The sequence below is a fragment of the Leuciscus leuciscus genome, assembly GCF_965113295.1.
Source record: "Leuciscus leuciscus genome assembly, chromosome: 22".
Classification (NCBI taxonomy): Eukaryota; Metazoa; Chordata; class Actinopteri; order Cypriniformes; family Leuciscidae; genus Leuciscus; species Leuciscus leuciscus.
In genome coordinates this window covers 36900557-36927251 of record NC_138746.1, presented here as the reverse complement: position 1 = coordinate 36927251, position 26695 = coordinate 36900557, and the positions used below count along the sequence as shown (strand labels likewise).

General features: G+C 43.7%; 1 protein-coding gene and 1 long non-coding RNA gene across 8 annotated transcripts; one reads left to right on the top strand and one right to left on the bottom strand.

Annotated features, from left to right (window-relative positions):
* Positions 1–325: 325 nt before the first annotated feature.
* On the bottom strand, positions 326–25767 carry ddx21 (DEAD (Asp-Glu-Ala-Asp) box helicase 21). Of its 5 annotated transcripts, none has more exons than XM_082153765.1 (16): positions 25612–25767; positions 24134–24274; positions 23633–23788; positions 23156–23228; positions 18350–18528; positions 16483–16600; positions 16177–16362; positions 15268–15413; positions 14011–14160; positions 11821–11982; positions 11168–11287; positions 9474–9547; positions 8897–9056; positions 6477–6611; positions 3584–3628; positions 326–776 (listed from the first exon to the last, which is right to left on the bottom strand). In XM_082153765.1, the coding sequence occupies exons 1-16, from the start codon at positions 25714–25716 to the stop codon at positions 492–494; spliced, it is 2235 nt and encodes a 744-aa protein (XP_082009891.1). In that variant the 5' UTR covers positions 25717–25767; the 3' UTR covers positions 326–491. The 5 variants fall into 5 exon arrangements, with proteins under 5 accessions (XP_082009891.1, XP_082009890.1, XP_082009892.1 ...); XM_082153764.1 differs by having other exon boundaries at positions 24134–24277; positions 25612–25764; XM_082153766.1 differs by having other exon boundaries at positions 23633–23785; positions 24134–24277; positions 25612–25764.
* On the top strand, positions 11930–14097 carry LOC309486480. 3 transcript variants are annotated; one of them, XR_014201557.1, is made up of 6 exons: positions 11930–12026; positions 12105–12127; positions 12322–12851; positions 13104–13619; positions 13733–13949; positions 13981–14097. It is a non-coding gene; the product is annotated as an uncharacterized lncRNA (long non-coding RNA). The 3 variants fall into 3 exon arrangements; XR_014201558.1 differs by having other exon boundaries at positions 12322–13658; positions 13865–13949; XR_014201559.1 differs by lacking the exon at positions 13733–13949 and having other exon boundaries at positions 12322–13680; positions 13959–14094.
* Positions 25768–26695: the final 928 nt, after the last annotated feature.

The following is a 26695-nucleotide window of genomic DNA, read 5'->3' as shown; positions in this document are numbered from 1 at the left end:
CTGTTTTTTTTAGTTTGTGACAAACTCGTAATTGCGAGTAAAAAGGTTAGAATTAGAAGTTATGAAACTCAGAATTGCAAGAAAAAAAAAAGGATTTTTAATTTTATTTCCACGGTGGAAACGAGCTTCCATAGGACTGACTGTAAAATAAGGCTCTCTCTTTTTCTATTATGATTCATGTTACAGTATAATTTGATTATTTTCTAGTAAAATGAAAAAGAAAAAAACTGGTTTGCAATGTCACACTTCATTCAAGCCCTTGTAAGAATACGAGCCAGAGAATGACCACCTTATGAGGAAAACAAACAAAAAGCATCAGTCGCGGTGTAGTTTCAACCACTTTAATATCAGTGGAATTCATCATATAAATAGCACAACTGCACGTGAAAGCAATCAGCCTATTTAATGGGTCGTAACACTCCAGTAAAGAGTGAGTATGAATGAAAGGGTAATAAAAACACGACAGTCCGTCAGACCATCACAGTCCTCCATCAGTAATCAAACGCCTGACTGAAGCTTCGTTTCTGAGCGCCTCCTCTTCCCCGTTTCCCACCGAAGCCGTTGTTGCCCTTGAAGCCGAAGGATCGTCCTCTTCCTCCTCCTCCTCCTCCTCCTCCTCTTCCTCCTCCTCCTCCTCGTCCTCGTCCTCCTCCTCGTCCACCGAATCCCCCGAAGCCTCCAGGTGTGCGTTCGCCGGTGAGACGTGTGTTCTGCTCCATCTCGGGGAGCTCTGTGGCGACGGAGAGCTGCCAGCGCCGGCCGTCCTGCCACTTCTCCTGTAGACACACACAAAACACCGTTCACTTCCTTGACCAATCATTTCCGTCGTTATTTTTGTCAACAACATTTTTTTCACAGACGAAATCGAAACACAAACTAAATTAAAAAAAGTTTTGAATGACAATAATTATGACGAAAATCTGTTGACATTTTCGTCAACGAATAAAAACTAGACGAACATGTTCGGTAGGGCCGATTGGGGAATAGATTCAGTCACAACTGATGTTAAAGGTGCAGTGTGTAAGTTTTAGTGGCATCTAGTGGTGAGGTTGCGAATTGCACCAAACCGAAGTTACGCTGGCCGACAGGAAGTGATGTCGTCGTCTGAGACAGCAGAGAGTAGCCAGTTAAATAATGAGGTTTCTTTACAAAGATAAATGAAGAAATTAGGTTTACTTAATTTTTCAGTGAAACGATGTTGTTGTGAATATTATTGTCACTTGTTCATCATTGTGTCAGTGTTTTATTCGCTGACTTTAGCTGAAGCTTCTTTACACGAAGAACAACATAGTGACGAAACGCATTTGTCCGTTCAGGGCCACCGTAGAAACATGTGGATGTAAGCGGACCCGCGGTGTGTGTAGAGAGAAATGCCTCATTCTAAGCTAATAAACACATAACGGTTCATTATGTAAGGTCTTTATACACCACTGACAACAGTTATGAATATGATATTGCATTTCTGTCAACAGATCCTCCTAAATATTACACACTGTACCTTTAACTTCATTATTTTCGTCAACAAAATTTCAGACGAAAACGAGACGAGAACAAAAAAAAGTTTTGAATGACAAAAACCTGTTGACATTTTCGTCAACGGATAAAAACTAGATGCAAATGTTCGGTAGGGAGGATTTGGTAAGAAATGGAGTCAGAACTGATGTGTGTGGGGATGATGTGCATGTTTGAATAACGTGCCGGCGGGACACGAGTTAGCACGCGCTGGATGCGGGACAGGAGTTAGCACGCGCTGGATGCGGGACACGAGTTAGCACGCGCTGGATGCGGGACACGAGTTAGCACGCGCTGGATGCGGGACACGAGTTAGCACGCGCTGGATGCGGGACACGAGTTAGCACGCGCTGGATGCGGGACACGAGTTAGCACGCGCTGGATGCGGGACACGAGTTAGCACGCGCTGGATGCGGGACACGAGTTAGCACGCGCTGGATGCGGGACACGAGTTAGCACGCGCTGGATGCGGGACACGAGTTAGCACGCGCTGGATGCGGGACACGAGTTAGCACGCGCTGGATGCGGGACACGAGTTAGCACGCGCTGGATGCGGGACAGGAGTTAGCACGCGCTGGATGCGGGACAGGAGTTAGCACGCGCTGGATGCGGGACAGGAGTTAGCACGCGCTGGATGCGGGACACGAGTTAGCACGCGCTGGATGCGGGACACGAGTTAGCACGCGCTGGATGCGGGACACGAGTTAGCACGCGCTGGATGCGGGACAGGAGTTAGCACGCGCTGGATGCGGGACACGAGTTAGCACGCGCTGGATGCGGGACACGAGTTAGCACGCGCTGGATGCGGGACACGAGTTAGCACGCGCTGGATGCGGGACAGGAGTTAGCACGCGCTGGATGCACGTTTCGTTCCAAACGCTCAAACATGTAGACGTCTGGGAGAACGAGAAGAGCAGATGTATCGCTAGATCTGAATGAGCGTGGCGCAAACGAACTCTATTCAGTACGGTTTTCTGTGCACACACACACACACACACACGAAGCGTGCAGCCATGCACATAGTAAACTACACACAGCACGAGTCCTAAATGAGCTCTTTCGCGTCTGAATGGACAAACACACACACTTATGTCTAAATGTGTTTTGGAGAGTCTTCACGTACACAGTGGGTTATGTCTTTACAGAACGCACAGTTGTGAGAATAATATCAGATGTGCATTTGGTGCAACTGGATCCGCACATTTGGTCAAAATGATTTCATCGACTAAAACTAGACTCAAACAATTCAGACTGTTTATTATACAGATACATTTATAACAATATACTCTTGTGTTTTATTAGCTTGGTATTAAATTTGTCATCTTTCTCTCTTCTGACCAACGTAATCAATCTCTCTAAATATTTTTCCTCTTTTGGAAAGTCATGAAACTGTTTTATTTTGCTATTGGAACAAAATGGAAAAGTAAAAATAATGGGCCTTTTATAAAACGTCCATATTTATAAAAACGGTATTTGAAGTGGAAAGTAGGAGAACTGCAGGTTTTCTAAAGGATTTGGATGTTGATTGGTGCTCTTTTATATGTTAATGACATTAATTAAGGGGAAAATCTAAAAGCATTCAGCTGATTCAGGATCATCACTAATGAAGTTTATGACAACTCTTCAATGCCTGTATTCTATGGAAGCTTAATTGTTTCCACCACAGAATAAAACAATTTTAAAAGATAATTGCGACTTTTTATCTCACAATTGCGAGTTTACATCTCAATTCTGACTTTATAACACGCAATTTTCATTTTATAACTCGCAATTCTTAAATAAAAAGTCAGAATTGTGAGAAAATGGCATTTTAGTCAAAAGAATATGACTAAAACTAAATAAAAATTTGCTGTCAAAATGAACAGTGACAGAAACAAGCCGAGTCAGCGAATGCGCAAACACACACACACACACACACACACACACACACACACACACACACACGTGTCTGTTGACAAGCCTGCACTGGTGAAACCCGAGAGCGAGTGGCTTGGGGAAGGGGAATCAGCTGGACGTTTGTACGGACACGTCCCTCGAGTCTCGCTTTACAAACGACTCCAAACACACATACCTGGATCTCTTTCAGTTTATCGGCTGGGACGTCGAAACACACACCCTGAGAGAAACACAAACACATGACACGTTACACACTGCATCTTTCCCATACAGAACATCAAGAACATTTCCACTCAAACTCTTCAAAACAGAAGCAGAACGTTGAGTCTCATCGTTCATTTAGTTAGTTTACATTCTAGCGTGATGTAGAAGTATTTCACAGTGATCATCAGTATATCGTGGGTGTTAAGTGACTTTTTTATACTTAATATATAAAAATAATGTAATATATATTAACAATAACATAGGTCTGCAACAAGTCCTTGATAAACCGATCATAGATGATTGATTAGTCATAGATGATTAAGTCAGATGATGGATTAGTCAGGTCTGTGCAAGGAGAAAAGAGGTGGACAAAGTTGACAAAAGCACAAGAAAGCTTTGCATTCAAAAGTTAACATACTTTTATATGAACGCTTGTAAGATTTTCACCAAATTCGAGCTGCCCATGCCAGCAAAAACGTACTGATTTTGCATTGATAGACAAAATTATTTTCGTATACCGCATCAAAAATGTAATAGCATGATGCCAATCAGCATCTGAGGCTGTATCACTGAGACACTGTAGGGGCTTTCACACCGGATAGCTCTAGGAACTCAGTTACAGGAACGAGCCAACAGGGTGTTTCCCCGAGAACTAATGGTTCCCTTAGGAACGTTTTCCTGGTTGCGTTCGCACCGCCAGCAGGAACTCTGAAGTGACGCAAGACACGCTTCTTGTTGTGACTTATTTTGATGGCGCGGCGGACCTTTATTTTGAGAACGGCAGAGTCTGAGCAAACAAACAGCGCTCGCATTCTCCGTGTTCATTAGGTTACGATCTGACCAACACTCCTGTCTAATACGTTATTAGAGAGAACTATTATACATAAAAGTAGACAGTAATGAAGAGTTATTAACATATGGCGTGTGGTTGATGTCTAGTGTTGCTGAGCAGAAATACTTGGTCTCCTCAAAGTTAGTTTGGATTTTCTTTTTTTTTTAAGAGCTCCATCTATCACTGTTTTCCATGTTCGTAGAGTTAGTTTCTGGAGTAAATATATAGGCTATAATCTGTGTGCTTTTTTAAAATGGTGTGTGCTGGTGTTTCGCATGCGTTCGGCCAATCAGCGAACACTAATGTCACGGATAGTTCCTATAGCGCCGGTTTAGACCGACTAGGTCTAAGTAGGAGTAAATTAGTTCCTCTAAAAGAGTTCCTAGAACTTAAATCGTTCCTAGTTCCTGCAGTGCGAACACGCCGACATCCGGGAACTTCCGCCAATAGTTCTAGGAACTATGAAAAGGTTCCTCCGGTGCGAAAGCCCCTATTGACACCAAACTGTGAGATTGTCACCCAACACTGACCACACCAGATGAGTGTGTGAAAAGCATGAGAAGAGTGTGTGTAAAGCATGAGAAGAGTGTGTGTAAAGCATGAGAAGAGTGTGTGAAGAGTGTGTGAAGAGCATGAGAAGGAGCATGAGAAGAGTGTGATGAGCGTGTGTAAAGCATGTGAAGAGAGTGTGAAGAGTGTGTGAAGAGCATGAGAAGAGTGTGTGAAGAGTGAGAAGAGTGTGTGAAGAGTGTGTGAAGAGCATGAGAAGAGTGTGTGAAGAGCGTGAGAAGAGAGTGAGAAGAGTGTGTGAAGCGTGTGTGAAGAGCGTGTGAAGAGCATGAGAAGAGTGTGTGAAGAGTGAGTGAAGCGTGTGTGAAGAGCGTGTGAAGAGCGTGAAGAGTGTGTGAAGAGCATGAGAAGAGTGTGTGAAGAGTGAGAAGAGTGTGTGAAGAGCGTGTGAAGAGCATGAGAAGAGTGTGTGAAGAGCGTGTGAAGAGCATGAGAGAAGTGTGTGAAGAGTGAGAAGAGAGTGAGAAGAGTGTGTGAAGCGTGTGTGAAGAGCGTGTGAAGAGCATGAGAAGAGTGTGTGAAGAGTGAGTGAAGCGTGTGTGAAGAGCATGTGAAGAGCACGAGAAGAGTGTGTGAAGAGTGAGAAGAGTGTGTGAAGAGCGTGTGAAGAGCACGAGAAGAGTGTGTGAAGAGCGTGTGAAGAGCGTGTGAAGAGTGAGAAGAGTGTGTGAAGAGCGTGTGAAGAGCATGAGAAGAGTGTTTGTGAAGAGTGAGAAGAGTGTGTGAAGCGCGTGTGAAGAGCATGAGAAGAGTGTGTGAAGCGTGTGTGAAGAGCGTGTGAAGAGCACGAGAAGAGTGTGTGAAGAGTGAGAAGAGTGTGTGAAGAGTGTGTGAAGAGCTTGTGAAGAGCGTGTGAAGAGCGTGTGAAGAGCGTGTGAAGAGTGAGAAGAGCGTGTGAAGAGTGTGTGAAGCGCGTGTGAAGAGCATGAGAAGAGTGTGTGAAGCGTGTGTGAAGAGCACGAGAAGAGTGTGTGAAGAACGTGTGAAGAGCGTGTGAAGAGCGTGTGAAGAGCGTTTGAAGAGCATTTGAAGAGCGTGTGAAGAGTGAGAAGAGTGTGTGAAGAGTGTGTGAAGAGTGTGTGAAGAGTGTGTGAAGAGTGTGTGAAGAGCGTGTGAAGAGCATGAGAAGAGTGTGTGAAGAGTGTGTGAAGCGTGTGTGAAGAGCGTGTGAAGAGCATGAGAAGAGTGTGAAGAGCATGAGAAGAGCGTGTGGAGAGCGTGTGAAGAGCATGAGAAGAGCATGAGAAGAGTGTGTGAAGAGCGTGTGAAGAGCGTGTGAAGAGCATGAGAAGAGTGTGAAGAGTGAGAAGAGCGTGTGAAGAGCATGAGAAGAGCGTGTGGAGAGCGTGTGAAGAGCATGAGAAGAGCATGAGAAGAGTGTGTGAAGAGCGTGTGAAGAGCGTGTGAAGAGCATGAGAAGAGTGTGTGAAGAGTGAGAAGAGTGTGTGAAGAGCGTGAGCACCTTCTTGCCCTTGAGGAAGGTCATCCGCCGGATGTGTTCGTCGATCTCTTCTCCGAGCTGCTCCTTTAGGCCTCGCCAGGCGAAGCCGATGTTGTGCATCTCCTGAGAGCAGCTCAGTGTCATAGTGGCGAATCCCTGAGAACAACAGAACGTTCACAACCGTTCAGAGAGAACACACAGATTCCCATCTGGGAGAACTCTCCTCACACTCACTCTCTCTCCTCACACTCACACTCACTCTCTCCTCACACTCACACTCACTCTCTCTCCTCACACTCACTCTCACTCTTCCTCACGCTCACTCTACTCACGCTCACTCTCCTCACGCTCACTCTCACTCTCCTCACGCTCACTCTCTCTCCTCACACTCACTCTCTCTCCTCACACTCACTCTCTCTCCTCACACTCACTCTCTCTCCTCACACTCACTCACTCTTCCTCACGCTCACTCTCCTCACACTCTCTCCTCACGCTCACTCTCCTCACGCTCACTCTCCTCACGCTCACTCTCCTCACGCTCACTCTCCTCACGCTCACTCTCCTCACGCTCACTCTCCTCACGCTCACTCTCCTCACGCTCACTCTCCTCACGCTCACTCTCCTCACGCTCACTCTCCTCACGCTCACTCTCCTCACGCTCACTCTCCTCACGCTCACTCTCCTCACGCTCACTCTCCTCACGCTCACTCTCCTCACTCTCACTCTCCTCACGCTCACTCTCACTCTCCTCACGCTCACTCTCCTCACGCTCACTCTCCTCACGCTCACTCTCCTCACGCTCACTCTCCTCACGCTCACTCTCCTCACGCTCACTCTCCTCACGCTCACTCTCCTCACGCTCACTCTCCTCACGCTCACTCTCCTCACGCTCACTCTCCTCACGCTCACTCTCCTCACGCTCACTCTCCTCACGCTCACTCTCCTCACGCTCACTCTCCTCACGCTCACTCTCTCCCTCTCCTCACTCTTCCTCACACTCACTATCCTCACGCTCACTCTCTCCCTCCTCACGCTCACTCTCTCTCCTCACGCTCACTCTCTCTCCTCACGCTCACTCTCCTCACGCTCACTCTCCTCACGCTCACTCTCCTCACGCTCACTCTCTCCCTCTCCTCAGGCTCACTCTCTCCCTCTCCTCACGCTCACTCTCTCTCCTCACGCTCACTCTCTCTCCTCACGCTCACTCTCTCTCTCCTCACTCACTCTTCCTCACGCTCACTCTCCTCACGCTCACTCTCCTCACGCTCACTCTCCTCACGCTCACTCTCCTCACGCTCACTCTCCTCACGCTCACTCTCCTCACGCTCACTCTCCTCACGCTCACTCTCCTCACGCTCACTCTCCTCACGCTCACTCTCCTCACGCTCACTCTCTCCCTCTCCTCAGGCTCACTCTCTCCCTCTCCTCACGCTCACTCTCTCTCCTCACGCTCACTCTCTCCCTCTCCTCAGGCTCACTCTCTCCCTCTCCTCACGCTCACTCTCTCTCCTCACACTCACTCTCTCTCTCCTCTCTCTCACTCTTCCTCACGCTCACTCTCCTCACGCTCACTCTCTCCCTCTCCTCAGGCTCACTCTCTCCCTCTTCTCACGCTCACTCTCTCTCCTCACGCTCACTCTCTCTCTCCTCACTCACTCTTCCTCACGCTCACTCTCCTCACGCTCACTCTCTCCCTCTCCTCAGGCTCACTCTCTCCCTCTCCTCACGCTCACTCTCTCTCCTCACGCTCACTCTCTCCCTCTCCTCAGGCTCACTCTCTCCCTCTCCTCACGCTCACTCTCTCTCCTCACACTCACTCTCTCTCTCCTCTCTCACTCTTCCTCACGCTCACTCTCTCCCTCTCCTCACGCTCACTCTCTCTCTCCTCTCTCTCACTCTTCCTCACGCTCACTCTCCTCACGCTCACTCTCCTCACGCTCACTCTCTCCCTCTCCTCACGCTCACTCTCTCTCCTCACGCTCACTCGCTCTCTCCTCACTCACTCTTCCTCACGCTCACGCTCACTCTCTCCCTCTCCTCAGGCTCACTCTCTCCCTCTCCTCACGCTCACTCTCTCCCTCTCCTCAGGCTCACTCTCTCCCTCTCCTCACGCTCACTCTCCCTCTCCTCACGCTCACTCTCCCTCTCCTCTCGCACACTCTCTCCTCACGCTCACACTCTCCCTCCTCACACTCTCCCTCCTCACACTCTCCCTCCTCACACTCTCCCTCCTCACACTCTCCCTCCTCACACTCTCCCTCCTCACACTCTCCCTCCTCACACTCTCCCTCCTCACACTCTCCCTCCTCACACTCACTCTCACATTGAAGACTGGAGTAATTATACTGAAAATTCACCTTTGATCACAGGAATAAATTATATAGTGTATGACGTTATGATATGGTGTGTGATATAGTGTTGGGATAGTATGTGTGACGTACAGTGTCGGAGCTCATGAGAGATCTCTGCTCGAGACTCGTGGCTCCTGAGATGTGAGCTAGCGCTGCTGCTAGCGCCTCCACCGCCCCGCGCGCCTCGATTAACTCATTAGCCGCAGCGCGGAAATGCTCCACCGCAGACGCCGGAACCGAGTCCAGGAACCTGAAAGTAGAATCTTTTTAGTGTGATAAACACACACCAGCGTACATGAGGCGGCTTATCCGAGTGATAAACACAGACATTTATAAACATTTGGGAGAAAAAAAATATTATTAATTATGCTCTTTTTACACACAGACTGAACAAAATGAAGCATTGCTTGGTGATTGGTTGAGCTAAACTGGTATTATCTAATTGTGTAGTTAAATTTAACAGCTGACAGATATTCAACATAATTCATGTGTGAGACAGTCTAACAGAAGGACGGACAAAACCAGTCAAATATCAGCTGATATATTTTGAATTAGCATCAGCATGGCCTCTGTTCAAAGCAAGTGTCAGAACATCGAAGACTAATGTGCATCATATGAGCATCATATTAATGTGTGACTAATGTGCATCATTTGTTTGGTCTCTGACCTGACGGCGTCTTTACTGGAGGACTGGACGATCTCGTTGGCTGTCGGGACCCCGACCCGTTTAAAGGTGATTCCCTGAAGGAGGTGAACAAGATTTAACCATTAAAAAAACCCCATAATTTGTTAGACTGACACCATATTAAGAGTCTTTGACTACTATGTACTAACATTTAAATTAATAATTTGATCCAATGCATTTATTGTGTACATTCATGTTTTTACATTGTACTTACATTTTTTTAAATACTTGCAGCTGTGATTAATTTCTCTAATGACATCTAAAATGAAACTGCTAACCCCTTAAACATACACAACCAGCAAACCAGTCCTAGCTTGACCCGTATCCACCTCGATATCAGCATACGTGTTTTACAACAAATAAGAACATTGTGCATAACTAACTCTGATGCAAGTACATAGTAGTTAAAGACACCTAATATAAAGTGAGACCATTTATTTACACCTCACAATTTTAGGAAGGTTTGTCATAAATACTGTTATATTAAAACAAACAAAATAATTAGATGTAAAACTTGAGGAGGGTCTGTGGGAAATTAAACATTTAGAATTATTTCGTCACTGTTTTTAAAATTCTGAAAGTTAAAGCTGCAGTCCGTAGTTTTTCATCTTTGTCGCCATCTCTGTTCACAATCTGCAATTGCAGTTATCCATGGAATGATCAGCTTTACGTGGGTTGTGCCTCGGCACGGCACAGCGTGGATGAATCCGATGTTTTGAGGAGAATGTGCGGCTGTCAGTCGCCGCCGGTGTGGATCCTGGCATTCACAATCACAGATTCTACTTTTGGAAAGTATGACCAACATAAGAATTTTCACCGGAAAATGTGAAAATCTGAACAAGTAACATCCACTTTTGTTCTGACCAACTAAGGGAAAAAAGCATAGCAGTAAACCATGCTGATTAAATCTAACGATCGCTCATCATATCATGTCAAACCGAGCAAATTATACTTTGTTAATGTTAACAACATCAGCATTGCGTGACATTTAATGCCCTTCCGATATTATCCTTGTTTTCGCATGAGCCGGTTGCAGTCTCTTTATTTCTGTAGCCACTCTGAAATCTGAAGTCCCTGGTGATCGTCGTTTGAACCTTTCTGGATCCGCCATCAAATTGATAAGTTTAATTATATCAAGTGCTGTGAGAAAAGGCTACAAATCTCCACCTCCAACATCATCACACTCATAGCCGACTAGCTGAGACTCTTCTTTATGTGGACAGATGTGACTGAGTACAGATGTGACTTTATGTGGACAGATTGGACAGATGTGACTATGTGGACAGATGTGACTATGTGGACAGATTGGACAGATGTGACTTTATGTGGACAGATGTGACGTAATGACGCAAAGACATTTCTCGAAAAGACTCGAATTTCCCGCGGAAATCCACCAGTACAACTGGAGTTAAAGACATTATTACAAGTTTAATGTCGAGCTAAGGCAAGCAGAGAGTTTTGAACACTGGCTGGTTATGTACTAACCCAAATTTATTTTGGATAATTTTCAACCCAAAAAAAGTTACGGACTGGACTGCAGCTTTAAAAAAAAGAAGAAAAAAAGACAGGAAAAAGAAAAATTACATTTTTATGCCTGTCTGATCACAAATTACATTACATTAATTCATTGTTTGTTGGTTAACCCACATTAACCAGTTAAAGGACTAGCGTCTCACCGCTTTCTGCTCCACATACAGGAGCTGGTTCTCCTCCTTGCGCTGGTAGAAGCAGATGCACACGCCTGTTCTCCCGGCTCTGCCAGTGCGGCCCGACCGGTGGATATACGACTCCACGTCCTGTGTGTGAAGATCACGCTCGTTACAACAGGAGAGTTAAATACTAAACACATCTTTACAAACTACAGAGCAAAGAATCCATCAACAGGGTCTACTGGTGGCAGTGGTTAACGGAACAAGTAAACGTGCGCTAAAATACGAAAGAAAAAAAACCATCCTAAAGCATTAAAAGATCCACCGCAGCTTATAGGCATGTTTTAGACAGCAACAACTATAACTATAAAGACAACTAAAACTATATACAATATTGCTCTGTTTATTAAAAGTTTTGTTTTCAGTTGTGTCATCTGTCTCATTAAAAACAGGATGGATTCTGATTCTATTATTCATCAGCTAAAAAAAAAAAAAACATCCTTAAAGATTCCAGCGATATCATTCCTCTGTGTCGTTATCATTGTGGTGACTGATTTAGAAAAAAAACTATAACTATTATTTTTAGAATGATCATTTATAGTATGATCGGGCCTTAAAGATATGAAGTATATTTCTGCAGTATAAACTGCAGTGATATTGAAAAGAGCGGGCTGCCGTACGTTTGGCGGGGAGCACTGGATGACCAGGTCCACCTCGGGGATGTCCAGGCCGCGCGCCGCCACATTGGTGGCCACCAGCACCTCGAACGTGCCGTTCCTGAAGCCCTTCAGCGTGATCTCCCTCTGCTTCTGGGCGATGTCTCCGTGCAGCGTCTGCGCACTCTGAAACACACAACCCAGAGTCACACACCAGCAGACGCACAGGTGTGTGTTAGGTGTGCTGTTACAGGTGTGTGTCAGGTGTGCTGTTACAGGTGTGTGTCAGGTCAGGTGTGTCTTTACAGGTGTGTCAGGTGTGCTGTTACAGGTGTGTTGTTACAAGTGTGTGTCAGGTCAGGTGTGCTGTCACAGGTGTGTGTGAGGTGTGCTGTTACAGGTGTGTCAGGACAGGTGTGTCAGTACAGGTGTGTCGTTACAAGTGTGTGTCAGGTCAGGTGTGCTGTCACAGGTGTGTGTGAGGTGTGCTGTTACAGGTGTGTCAGGACAGGTGTGTCAGTACAGGTGTGTCGTTACAAGTGTGTGTCGTTACAAGTGTGTGTCAGGTGTGCTGTTACAGGTGTGTCGTTACGTGTGCGTCAGGTCAGGTGTGTCGTTACAAGTGTGTGTCAGGTGTGCCGTTACAGGTGTGTCATTACAGGTGTGTGTGTGTGTGTGTGTGTGTGTGTGTGTGTGTGTGTGTGTGTGTGTGTGTGTGTGTGTGTATGGTGTGCTGTTACAGGTGTGTGTCAGGTGTGTTATAGGTGTCTTGTTACAAGTGTGTGTCAGATGTGTTACATGCGTCTCACAGGTGTGTTAAAGGTGTCGTTGCAGGCGTGTCACAAGTGTGTTACAGGTTTGTCAGACGTGTTTATAGATGGTTTACAGACTTGTCATTGGTGTGTCACAGGCGTGTTATAGGTGTTACAGATTTGTAAGTGTGTCACAGGCGTGTTATAGGTGTGTTACAGATTTGTAAGTGTGTCACAGGTTTGTCAGACGTGTTCATAGGTGGTTTACAGACTTGTCATTGGTGTGTCACAGGCGTGTTATAGGTGTGTTACAGATTTGTAAATGTGTCACAGGCGTGTAATAGGTGTGTTACAGATTTGTCATTAGTGTGTCACAGGCGTGTAATAGGTGTGTTACAGATTTGTAAGTATGTTACAGGTGTGTAATAGGTGTGTTACAGATTTGTAAGTATGTTACAGGTGTGTAATAGGTGTGTTACAGATTTGTAAGTATGTTACAGGTGTGTAATAGGTGTGTTACAGATTTGTCATTAGTGTGTCACAGGCGTGTAATAGGTGTGTTACAGATTTGTAAGTGTCACAGGCGTGTAATAGGTGTGTTACAGATTTGTCATTAGTGTGTCACAGGCGTGTTATAGGTGTGTTACAGATTTGTCATTAGTGTGTCACAGGCGTGTTATAGGTGTGTTACAGATTTGTAAGTATGTTACAGGTGTGTAAATAGGTGTGTTACAGATTTGTCATTAGTGTGTCACAGGCGTGTTATAGGTGTGTTACAGATTTTTAAGTGTGTCACAGGCGTGTTATAGGTGTGTTACAGATTTGTAAGTGTGTTACAGGTTTGTCAGACGTGTTTATAGGTGGTTTACAGACTTGTCATTGGTGTCACAGGCGTGTTATAGATTTGTAAGTGTGTCACAGGCGTGTAATAGGTGTTACAGATTTGTCATTAGTGTGTCACAGGCGTGTTATAGGTGTGTTACAGATTTGTAAGTGTGTCACAGGTTTGTCAGACGTGTTTATAGGTGGTTTACAGACTTGTCATTGGTGTGTCACAGGTGTGTCACAGGCGTGTCACAGATTTGTAAGTGTGTCACAGGCGTGTAATAGGTGTGTTACAGATTTGTCATTAGTGTGTCACAGGCGTGTTACAGATTTGTAAGTATGTTACAGGTGTGTAATAGGTGTTACAGATTTGTAAGTGTCACAGGCGTGTTATAGGTGTGTTACAGATTTGTAAGTGTGTTACAGGTTTGTCAGACGTGTTTATAGGTGGTTTACAGACTTGTCATTGGTGTGTCACAGGCGTGTTATAGGTGTGTTACAGATTTGTAAGTGTGTCACAGGTGTGCAACAGGTGTGTTACAGATTTGTCATTAGTGTGTCACAGGCGTGTAATAGGTGTTACAGATTTGTCATTAGTGTGTTACAGGCGTGTTAGCGTTCTGTGCTGCGGGCGCACCTGTTTGATGGACGTGCTCATGGAGAGCTCAGTGGCCTCTCTCTTGGTCTCACAGAAGACGATGGTTCGGCCGTGGCTGCCGCTGTACACCTGGATGACATCACCGATGACCGACGCCCGCTGAGACCAGTGACACGCGATGGCCAGGTGCTGTGCGACAGACAAGTGCTTTAAACAGCAGGTATGGGGGACTTTTCTTTTAAAAACAATTATGCTTTTTCAGATATTTCCTTGTGTAGTGTGTAAAGCTGTTTGTGAATGTAAAAAGTATGGTCTGCAAAGTTTCAGAGATCAAAGTGCAGATAAACGGAGTGAAAGAATCGATACTGAACTGAAATGAGCAGTCAGCAATTCAGTCTAACTTCCTGCTGAACCCGTGTATGTTTGTAGCTAACTTGCATAATGCCAGCCTCTGGTATTGATTGGCTGATAGAGGTTACGACAAAGAGGTTACTTCATCTCAAAATTACAAATTGAAACTTTTGTTATTTTCCAAACATTACTTTAAAACCTACGGAGCTCCTAAAGGGACCATTGCAAAAATAAAAATATACAGACTTTCACGTGCTCACGAGAAACACATCTCCTGTGCACGCGGTGCACACGAGAAATAAAAATAAAAAGTAAAAGATCACAATGTAAATGTTTTATTTTAAAAATAAAAGATCACAATGTTCTTCATGCTCAATCTCACAGTGAGATTATTGCAACACAAAGTGTTAATTATCATTTTGGCAACAGCTTAATTCATCCTGTGAGCACTGCAAGTCATTCGCTGCCCTTTCATGCTGGAAAAACATCAGACGAGATAGAAAGAATGACAGTTTCACACCGTCCCATCAGTGTGTGTGTGTGTGTATGTGTGTGTGTGTGTGTGTGTGTTTAACGCCACCTAGAGGAGAAAACCTGCAGTGACTTTACAGAGCGCAAGTCTTCAGGGTTTATACTCTTCAAATCTCATTACAAATGTTGTAGAAACACTGAGACAGATTTTAAGCATCAGTGTTTTTAGGCATTAATAAAATTACGTTTTTTTTATAGCAGCTCCATGTTTTCTGTCTGCATAGGTTTTGATTTCAAAATTATCTTTGTATCTGACGCTGTTTACCTAATAAATGCTGACACACTTGGTCACATCATTGTCAAAAACTGTTTTGACAAAATATGTCCCAGATTTTCCTTTAAAATCATCCCAAGAAACTCTGTTTGAAGAACCAAACAGCTTACGATGAGCGGAGATCATGTGTTCACGGTTACCTCGACTGTGGTGGCGGCTTTCTGGGTCTTCTTCCCGATGAGATCCACATGGATGAACTGAGAGCGCATGTATTTCTTGGCCACGTCATAAACCCATGAGGGACACGTGGCTGAGAACAGCAGCGTCTGTGGTTTCTCCGCCGCATCTAAGAGGAAAAGTCCAGGAATACTGTTTACAAATGCAAAGCCACTTTCTGAAAGGTTCAGTCATAAGAGGCTTTGGCACCGGATAGCTCTAGGAACTCAGTTACAGGAACGAGCCGCCAGGGTGTTTCCCCGAGAACGAATGGTTCCCTTAGGAACGTTTTCCCGTTGCATTCGCACCGCCAGTAGGAACTCTGATGCAAGACACGCTTCTTGTTGTGACTTATTTTGACGCGCTGATACGTTATTAGAGAGAACTATTATACATATAAAGTAGACAGTAATGAAGAGTTATTAGCTTGTGTTTGATGTCCAGTGTTGCTGAGCAGAAATACATAATGTTCTCTTGGTCTCCTCAAAGTCATGTTGGATTTTCTCCTCAGTGTAAAGATCAAGAGGTCCATATATCACTGTTTTTCATGTTCGTAGAGTTAGTTTCTGGAGTAAATGTATAGGCTATAATCTGTGTGCTTTTTTAAAATGGCGTGTGCTGGTGTTTCGCGTGTGTTCGGCCAATCAGCGAACACTAATGTCACGGATAGTTCCTATAGCGCCGGTTTAGACCCGACTCTGAAGGAGGAGTGAATTAGTTCTTCCTAAAAGAGTTCCTAGAACTAATATCGTTCCTAGTTCCTGCGGTGTGAACACGCCGACATCCGGGAACTTCCGCCAATAGTTCTAGGAACGATGAAAAGGTTCCTCCGGTGCGAAAGCCCCTATAAATCAGTCTGAAGATCTCCTGGGACTCGACGTGAACACGATTACCTTTATTATAGGAGGCAGACAGGATCTCCTCGACCTGCTCAGCGAAGCCCATGTCCAGCATCTGGTCCACCTCGTCCAGAACCACGTGTCTGAGCTGAGACAGGTCCAGCTTGTTGTTCTGCAGATGGTCTTTGATCCGGCCCGGCGTTCCCACCAGTATGTCGATGCCATTGCGGATCGCTTCCACTGATGCACCACAGTTCAGTTATTAAATGTTACACCTCAACTATAAATGTTTCTTTCATTGATCATGCAGTCACAGTCACTAGTGTGTCAAACACATCGTTATGATGATCTGACTCCTACCTTGCGGGTTGTATGAGCTTCCTCCGTAGAAACACGTAACAGACAGTTTCCTCGTGACGTCCTTGAAGTCTTTGGACACTTGAATCGCAAGCTCTCGAGTCGGTGCGAGAACCAGAACCTGCCGGGACACATTCATCCAGTCACAACTCTCCTCTCTTAGCAGAACCAGCTTCTCAAGATCCAAACCTTCTGATCCCAAGGCTTTGGCTTAAACGCGCGAGCAATCGTTTAGTAGAAAAACAAACCGTACCAAAATATAGAAACTTGTTTCCGCCACACAGTGAAAAATAAAATACGTAATTGCAACTTTTCTCACAATTGCGAGTTATTAAGTCAGAATTGTGAGATATAAACTCGCAATTGAGAGAAATAACTTGTTATTACAAGAATTACATGTTTATATCAAGCAATTCTGACTTTATTACATGCAATTGGGAGATAAAAAGTTGCAATTATCTTTTAAAATGTTTTATTCTGTGGCGGAGACAAGCTTCTATAAGAAACAAACATCTGAATTAACTTTTTTTTAAACAGGCAGGGAAAGATAAGTGAAAACAGCATTTGAATATCCCACAATGCACCACATGAGGTCAGAATGCGACCAAGGTTTTAACTGGCAATGTAAGAATCAGGATTTTAAAGAAGGAATGAAAACAAATCTAAACATGTCACAATAAATCAAACAGTTTGACTTGAGCAATGATACTAAGAAATCTGTGATTCTGCACTATTTTTATGTGACTAATCAGAAGTAAATAAGTGTGATGATGTGATCATCAGATCCTGCTGGAGAACACCATTAGTTCATGTAGCTCCAATAATTAAAAGTTTTTTTTGTTATAGAATATTTTATATGAAAGAAAAGTTGGCCTAACTTGATGATTTAAGGCGAGACACGGCAGGCAAAAACATCGGGGTTTTATTTTAGATTTTTGGATATTTGTCTTCCATAACATGTCTTCTTTCAGACTTGTGGTGAAAAAAAGTCAGAAATACACATTTAGGTCTTTATTTTACCACACTTTGTCCCTCTCTCTCCTATACAATGCTGTCGGATCCAAATATGGTCATTTCCTTTTTATCAGCGACCAATCGTGAAAGTAAAAGGGCTGAATGCGCAATCTCATTGGCTGATGATAAATCTTTAAAGCCCGTTTTCTCAAAATGACATTTCTCTCATTCTCCAAGTCTGAAATCTCCACTTCAGTAGCACCGATATACACCAAACTCTCCAGTCTTATACCTAGTTATATTATGAAGACATTTACAGAGGGATTTGTAAATATATTATTCCTAGCCTGATTTATATAACATTTTATCCCAAAAAACATGGCGGAAATCATTTAAGGCCATTGACAGTATATTCTGATTTACAGGATAACAAAAGTAGATATCCATAAATCCCTCTGTAATTTTTTCCCCATCTAATATGTGAACACAATGAAAAACATTTTTTTAATTAGATATTGCCTAATTTGCATATTTAAACATTAAATTACAGAAAACTTGTAATACATTTTTTTCTCATCTAAATGAAGTTAATCAACTGGGAAAGTTTCATGGTGATATCTGCTAGTTAAAAATGTTACCCTCTTCACCTGTAGTGTCTCGCCTTAAGGAATCTTTAACTGGTTTAAAGCAGAGGCTACATTTAGTAAATGATTTTGGGAAAAGTAGTATCCTTGTTTTCTGCAGTTAAAGTTGTAAAATAAAGCGGTTGTCCACACTATTTGTTTTTGTAATCAGACTGAGATAATCAGCCAATATGTGTCCGTCACAGTGTATTTCATGGCATGTACAGCCCTCGTTTGCAGCAGGACCCATAATGCACTGCTCTGCTGACGTGTGTGTGGTGTGAGAGCGAGACCTTGGGTGCTCGGCCTCTCCGGCGGTCCTCCATGTCAGACTGCAGCTTCTCCACCAGAGGAACAGCGAACGAGAAGGTCTTCCCGGTGCCGGTTCTGGCCTGGCCGATCAGATCTTTCCCATCATACACAGAGTTGAAGGTCTTCACCTGGATGTCGAACAGGTACGAAACTCCACGCGCTGAAGGACACAGAGATATAGATATAAACCACCACATCTTCAGTATATTCAGTGTTTCATCGCTGATGAAGTGTGAGTGACACCGGCAGCTTCTGCAACAAACTGCATATGTCCACTGGAAGATAAAGCTGATTATACTGCAGTCAAGCTCTCTTCAGACTCACTCACTCACTCAGCATTAATGCTAATATTACATGTGTGAAGATAAAGCTGATAATGCAGTCAAGCTCTCTTCAGACTCACTCACTCACTCAGCATTAATGCTAATATTATATGTGTGTCTCTTAGAAGCGGCTTGAGCTTGAGATGCAAGTGTACATTTATTTACTTTTCACAGAAACATCCTCACTTTAATATGGGGAAAATGTAATATTCTGTGAGTTAGGACTCGACTCTTATTAAAGTCCCTGTAAAGGCAATTCTAAAAAAAAAATCTAAACACATTAGAAATGTTAGAAATGTTTTGCTAAAACATATTACAAAGACTGTGAACTGTGAAGTACTGAATTGTGGAGTTAGACCGTTAAACAGTTTTTCACCATTGCTGTTTTCCGGATTTTTTGGGCGGGGCTAAAACGGGGGCTCGATGACGCACTGAAGCCCCTGAGCTCCTGGACACGCCCCTACTTGATGACGCACTGAAGCCCCTGAGCTCCTGGACACGCCCCTACTTGATGACGCACTGAAGCCCCTGAGCTCCTGGACACGCCCCTACTTGATGACGCACTGGAGCCCCTGAGCTCCTGGACACGCCCCTACTTGATGACGCACTGGAGCCCCTGAGCTCCTGGACACGCCCCTACTTGATGACGCACTGGAGCCCCTGACGCTGGCCCCTCCCCTAACAATATAAATAGAGCACATTCACATCAGTTTGCCGATCGCGAATTACTGTCAGTACTGTTAGTTACTACCATAGATATCATATAAAGGCTTTATATGATATCTATGGTTACTACAGCCTACAGTTTGCTAGCTAGCTATGCCTCATCACGGAAATGCATATAACCTGGATGCGATCACGTACAAAACAGATCAGTGTCCTTATTTAAATTTACGAAAAACTAACATATCACATCAACAAGAGGTGGATTAATTTTGTGAAGAGCCACCTTGATGGAGAGCTGAGGATCACCGCCAAAACCTGCCTCTGTAGTGATCATTTTACACGGGATAGTTTTATAAACTTTAGTCGGAGACAACTGGGATTCACTGATAATCCGCTGTTACTGGTGAATGGGTCCGAGCCGACTATCTCTCGCCTCGGCCTTCATCCTCCCGTCGCGCCGACAACTGGTGCTATCGTCGGCAGTGCGTGCCCATCAATGAGTGTAAGTTGCCTTGTGTGCTTATGTTATAATTATAGTAGGTAGTCCAGGCTCGAACATGTATGGCTTTGTAAAAACAATTAAGCTGCTAGGAGCATCCATTCCGGCTGTAGCGGTGACAGACAGTTGAGTGTGGCGACGGCAGCTTTCCCGCGAGTGGGCGTGGTTTCAGCGCAGCCAGCGGACACGCCCCCAGCGTTTGAGAGCAGAGACTCCTGCTCATTTTTTCAAGATTTTGATAGCTTATTTTATGTACTTGCCGGCTTTTTTTTTCATTCAAATTTGACTGGGTGACTAATAACACATTTTTCTGTGGTGTGACAAACTCAGAACACATACTTAATTTTGACTTTACAGGGACTTTAAAGTGTAAGTTGCAGGTTAAACACCACAGCCAATTAATGTGTAAATTAAAGTGCTCTATATGTATATATTTATTTCTGTCTTAAAATGCGTTAAAATAACATTTATTGGGGTTTCTTCAAAGATAGCGTGTTTTTTCAGTAACTGGTGATGACGTCATAAGAGGCACTCGCAACCCACACTCTGCTAGATTCTTACTGTATTACGGCTATTTGGAGAACGACTGAGGATGTGGGAAACCATCAAATTCTTTATGGACCACAGCCCTACAATTTTTAACCGGTCAGGCGTGAGAGGGGAGGAAATTGCCAGGACCCATGGCACTCAATGCTTGGTGTGAGGAGAATGAGTGGAGGGTTGGCCAGGTGTCCTGGTGTCCTGGTGAGTAGCCACGTTAGAGCTAGTCTAGGCTAGCCTGGTGCAAACTTAACCCGGATAATATAAGGGAACAAGCCAGTCTTTTCAAAAGTTTGCCGTCATGTAGAATAGCAAGGAGGGACAACGACTTTCTCACGATTTAATTAGTGATGTTTATTGTCAGAAAAGAAAAAGAGATCGATGTCCCCATCACTGTGTTTGTGTGGGCTGAATCAGCAGTGGAGAGTATGTGCTGCCGTGAGGTGGACGTGGAACAGCTCGACCTGCGACCGGCTGATCTGACGGGCCTGAACCCGGTGCCTGAACCCGTTTGTTTTGCGAATAGCTCATTCTCAGTTCAGGCAGGATCACGGTCCTCTTGAAGTCAGCACACACGAGTATGTTTACAGCTGAGTTATTTTATCCATAATTTTTTTATCAAATAAAACATACAACCAACTTTTCTGTAGTTATGTAAGGCATCTATAGCTATGACTATGCCGGTAACTCTACTAGTGAGTTCCTCTTATGACGTCACGCCCCATCTAGTGGAAGGGAGCAGGAGCGGTTAAAACCACTGTTAAAAGTGCCAACTTTTCATATTATATTCAGCATTTTGGTATAAAAAACAATGGTGGGCGGTTCTTATCTTTATGTTTCAGGGCTCTACACTTACTTTTTGAACAAGGAGCACTGGTGCGCCTAAATAAAAACAATTTAGGAGCACAGACAAATATTTGGGAGCACAGTCATTTTTGTTGTATAAGTTTATCATTATAGAGCATGTGAGCGGAGTGGAGCGGGAGCGAGCGGGAGCGGGCGGATCTTGGACAGAGCGCAGAGCGGCAATTTCAAAAGGACGGAGCGTCGCCCTATTTCCCGCTCCAATTCCGCCACGCATCAGTCAAAAAATGCGCCATGAAGAAGAAAAAACATATATAGGCATAGCCTAAGTCGCACTGGACTATAAGTCGCATTTATTTAGAAATTTATAAAAAAAAAAAATTAAAAAAAACAATGTTACAGATGGGCAGTTCTCCGTTACGGACGTGAGCGCTCTGACAGACTGCTTTAAAACTTTCACTGAGACCTCAGACAGAAAGCACAAAGCCTGTCTTTAAATTTAATTTAATTTTGTATTAATTGTATCTTAATTTTGATCAGTGTTTCATCAACCAATTGTCTGGATTTAATAAATAAGTAAATATATTAGAAAATAGATAATCACGACAGGAAGGCGCCGGCGGGTGAACCTGGAGTTTGTCTCATAAATGAACCGAAACTCAGCGTATAGCCTACTTGCCTGACAGACCTGAGACATGTATATAAAGCTTGAAATGTCTACTTTTAAACAGAACAATTCAAAACTAAAGAAAACAGACTGCTCTCTTGAATCCGTATGAAATGTGCATTTCTCTCTGGGGCGTTCAATACTGCGAAGATCGCGAGTCAGCATCTTTCCAGCCACAGACATAAAAAAAATGGTTTATTAGTAAACAATTAAAATGTCTCCTGCTATATTTTACATATTCATAATCATTCATTTTGCCGGTTCGTTGTGACAGCTTTTAGGTGCGTTATTGGCAGTGCCACCCTTATGTTACATGAACGCATCAGCACCGAAAACATGGAGATTTTTTTCTTTTGGGGGCATTTTGTTTGTGTTCAGACTTTCTCAGTTGTCTTTAGGCGCGATGTTAGAGGACGCTGCTAATAAAGTTGCTAGTATGGCCTACACATATTGGAGTCACGTTTATTATTATAGGCTATTTAAAAAAAATACCCCATTTTTATGCCGTTCGTATCATTTTATTTTGTTGTATTTATCCGCCACACCTTGGCCGGTCCGTGAAAATATTGTCTGATATTAAACCGGTCCGTGACGCAAAAAAGGTTGGGGACCGCTACAAGTGATATACATGTAGATTTGTTTCCTTTTTTGGAGCGAGCGGGGGGGCGATTTGAGTGGAGCGCGAAGCAAACTGCGTTGAGCGCTGAGTGAAAATGAGCGGAGCGGCCTGATGTAGCTTAGAGCGGGGGAGCGGAGGGGTGAACAGTTCCGTGAGCGATGAGTGGAGATTCTCACCGCTCCACTCCGCTCATATGCTCTGCTAGCTACTGAAGATTTAGGTCTAAATAACTGATCTCCCGGTAATATAGTGTCCTACTCTGCCCCTCCTCATGATGATGTATTTGCAGATGTTTCTATAGAAAAATGCTGTGTCACTCGCACGAGTGCGCCCAAATATTTGTTCACGTTCGCACACCGAAATATTTACTGGCATGTGCGAGTGAAATGGGCGCACTGTAGAGCCCTGTGTTTAATAAACACATTGCATTATCTTCGTGAAAAATTTTACCTGCAATTTACACTTTAAAATTAACCCTTGATCTTCCATTATATCCTACATCTGTAGATCATGCTAACCACAGGTAAACCATGCAGACCAATACCACACCAATACCACAGTGGACAGCTATATGCTTTCTGTGGTGTTTATGAAGACTATGAGTGAGTGTGTGATTAGCATTAGCTGATTAGCGTTACGCAGTGAGTGTGTGATTAGCATTAGCATTACCCTGCAGCAGTTTGATGGTGTTGGGAGAGATCCTGAAGTTGGAAAAAGCTCCTTCTTTCTGCTCTGGGGTTTCCTGTGGAAACAAGCACATCCGTCAGCAAACACACACACACACACACACACTGAGCATCACCACACACACACACACTGAGCATCACCACAGACACACACACTGAGCATCACCACAGACACACACACACACACACACACACACACTGAGCATCACCACAGACACACACACACACACTGAGCATCACCACACACACACACACACTGAGCATCACCACAGACACACACACACACACACACACACACACACACACTGAGCATCACCACAGACACACACACACACACACACACACACTGAGCATCAACACAGACACAGACACACACACACACACACACTGAGCATCACCACACACACACACACACACACACACTGAGAGAGCATCAGCAGAGTAGCAGCCGTGAACGCACTGTCTCGCGGTCGCTGTCCGAGTCCTCGCTGGACGGTGTGTGTGTGAGAGCTGGATCTGCTGGTGTCTCGGGTGTGTGTGTGTGTGTGTCCGTCAGGGTCTCAGTCGCTGCGCTGCCGTTCTCTGCCTCTGCTTTCGTCTTCTTCTTCTTCTTCTTCTGTAGAGATTAACACACGTCAACCAGAGACATTTACTCCACAGTATAAACACACACAGAAGGACATCGCCACTCTCTCACAATACACACACTATAACTCACAATTCAGAGTTTAGATCTGACAATTCTGAGGGAAAAAAGCCTGAATTGTGAGAAATTAACTCATAAATTGCAAGAATTCAGAATTACGAGAAAAAGACAGAAATGTGAGAAAGTGAGAAAAAGTCATAATTGTGAGGAAAAGCAGAGCAGAATTACCAGAAAAGAGTCATAATTACGTGAAAACCTCAAAATTGTAAGCAACTCAACTACAAGAGGAAAGAGTATGTATGAAGTGAACGCTACCTTGATGTGGAGTGTGTCCGTGTTCCCGTTCTCATCCGGAGTCTCCGTGACACTCTTCTCAGACTTCCTCTTTTTAGGAGCCGGAGACTCACACTCTTCTGCCTCGGCTAACACCTTCTCTTTCTTCATCTTCTTCTTCTTCTTCTGGAGAGAGACACAGAGAGGTGATGAGCAGCGCACCTGAGGATCCTCTCGCAGGACTGAGTCTTTATTCATGTATAGCTCATCTAAACACCGTTTATACATTACGCTCGCACACTGTACAGAGATGACATTAATGATATACAACACACACAATATATATGAACAATATGTTCAATGTCATACAGGAGAAGAAAAGAAAAAGTTAACAATGATTTGTTTAAAAAAAAGGAAAAATAGGAGAAGATAGAAAGAAAAAAAAGACTATGAGAGCAAGATATTATTTTATTCATCAGTTACTGTACAAATTAAAGTAATTACAAATTGAGGATGTTTTACTTGCTTTCTTTTATACTGAAGATGAAATATTGTTACGGTACATTTTAAATTCTTTTAAAAACAACAAGAAAAACTAGTTTGATGTTGATGAATTTACATTTATGTATATAAAATCTGCCAAGAAAATAAATTACATTTATCACAAAGCAATTGTTTTTAGTGGGTCAAAATCAAAGTACCCACAAAATAATGTCTTTAAAAGTGATGGATACATCTTGCTGGATATTATCTTTAATAAATGTGTCAATATTTGTCCATAGTTGTTCAGTATAGAAACATGATCGACAGTTCTGTGTGAACTTGGCAAAATTATTTTATATTTAAACATAAAAATTTTGAACAGGGTACAATTTATTTATTATTATGAAAGACACTTTCTTTACTTTCTTAGTGAGAAAATAGTTTTTGTACAAATTTTTAAATCAATTATTCCAGTAGATACAGAAATAATATCTTAAAGAAACGTCACATGATGCGCGAGAACGACCCTGATTGGCTCTCACATCTTCTACTGTGTCTGATGTGCTTCATGTACATTCAATGTTTATATGCGAATAAAAGCCTAAATTAAGACTTGGGTTAAACCTCTCCATTCACGTGGATTTGTTTAACCATCTCTTTATGAACGATATTTTAATGTAGATCTAATTCATATTTGATTCTTTCGGAATCGCCAGATGTGTCGTTAGCATGTCGGCTCACTAGCAAAACATCACACACGTGTTATTCATGTTCATGATGCTCACACGTGATCAGTGACGCACGTCGCAGTATTTAAACACACGTGAGCCCACATGTACACTGTCTAGGATCGGAATAACACACTTTAACACTGCAGTAACAGTAACAGTAACAGGACTGCTGTGATCTAACGAGAGGTTGTCAGTCCGGTGATGATGTGATGTGATGTGAACGCGCGTTTGTTTGCGTCATCAGCATCCGCGCGCGAGTCTCTCAGTTAAAGCGCTCGAGTGTGAGATTACACGTGTATAACTGACCTTCAGCAGCAGCAGGCCGTTCTCCACCTCCTCCATCTGTGTGCAGGGCTCGGCTTCAGGCAGGGTCTGCGACGGCATCTCAGGTGTGGAGGCGCAGATGGACATGTGCGACCGGACTCAATCACACACGAGAAAGAGAAGGAACCGGAAGCGACACGCGCGCATGCGCAGAGAGGACGTGCGTAGGAACTCGAGTAGGCGGGGCTGGGTTTACAGGGGACAGCATGTGATGCCTAGTAATGAGAGGAACTTATTAAATGTGCGTATGGAAGTAAAATAGAATAGCCGCTGATGAAAATGATTAAAAGTAAAACCGCAAACGACTGAGGTGATCGTTAGAAAAAAGGCGATGACCAATCAGAAGACACTTCCGCGGTGTATTTGACCTATCAGAAGGAGGCTTAGTGACAGGCCCCGCCCTCCGCAGATTTAGCTTGTTCACTTCTTGACTAGAGTTTGGTTTTAATGCGAGGCTTTAACCGTGCCACGCTGTACGGAACGCCAGACGCGTCAAAACTCAAACGTTGCATTAATGTGTTAAGAGCACAACCCGCCGCAGCACACTTCTAAACAATACATAGAAAAATAAAATCTTATATAGAAAAATGTATATATCTTATATACAATCTCATAAAAATCGTATGTGTGTGTCTGTGGGAGTGTGTGCGTATATATATATAATGGTTATTTTTTACCCCAACCATTGGGTTACACATAGCTATTGGGTCACTATGTTGGGTTATTTTTAACCCAACATAATTAAGCAAGTAGATAGATAGATAGATAGATAGATAGATAGATAGATAGATATACACACACACAAATATTATATAAACACAAACTTTTATGTTAGATGTGATTAATCAATTTGACAGCACTATTTAAATTACACAAAATATTGGTTTGTTTTCCACCAAACCCTATCATAAACCCCCAGAACATGTGGACTATACGGCACGTGTCGCATCGGATCATTCTGTGATACTTTTGCATATTCTTTAAACCTTGATGCCAGTCGCTATTCACTGCCGTTATATGGTTTAGGGTTAAACATTGTTAAGGTGAAAAAAATGGAAAACTAGTG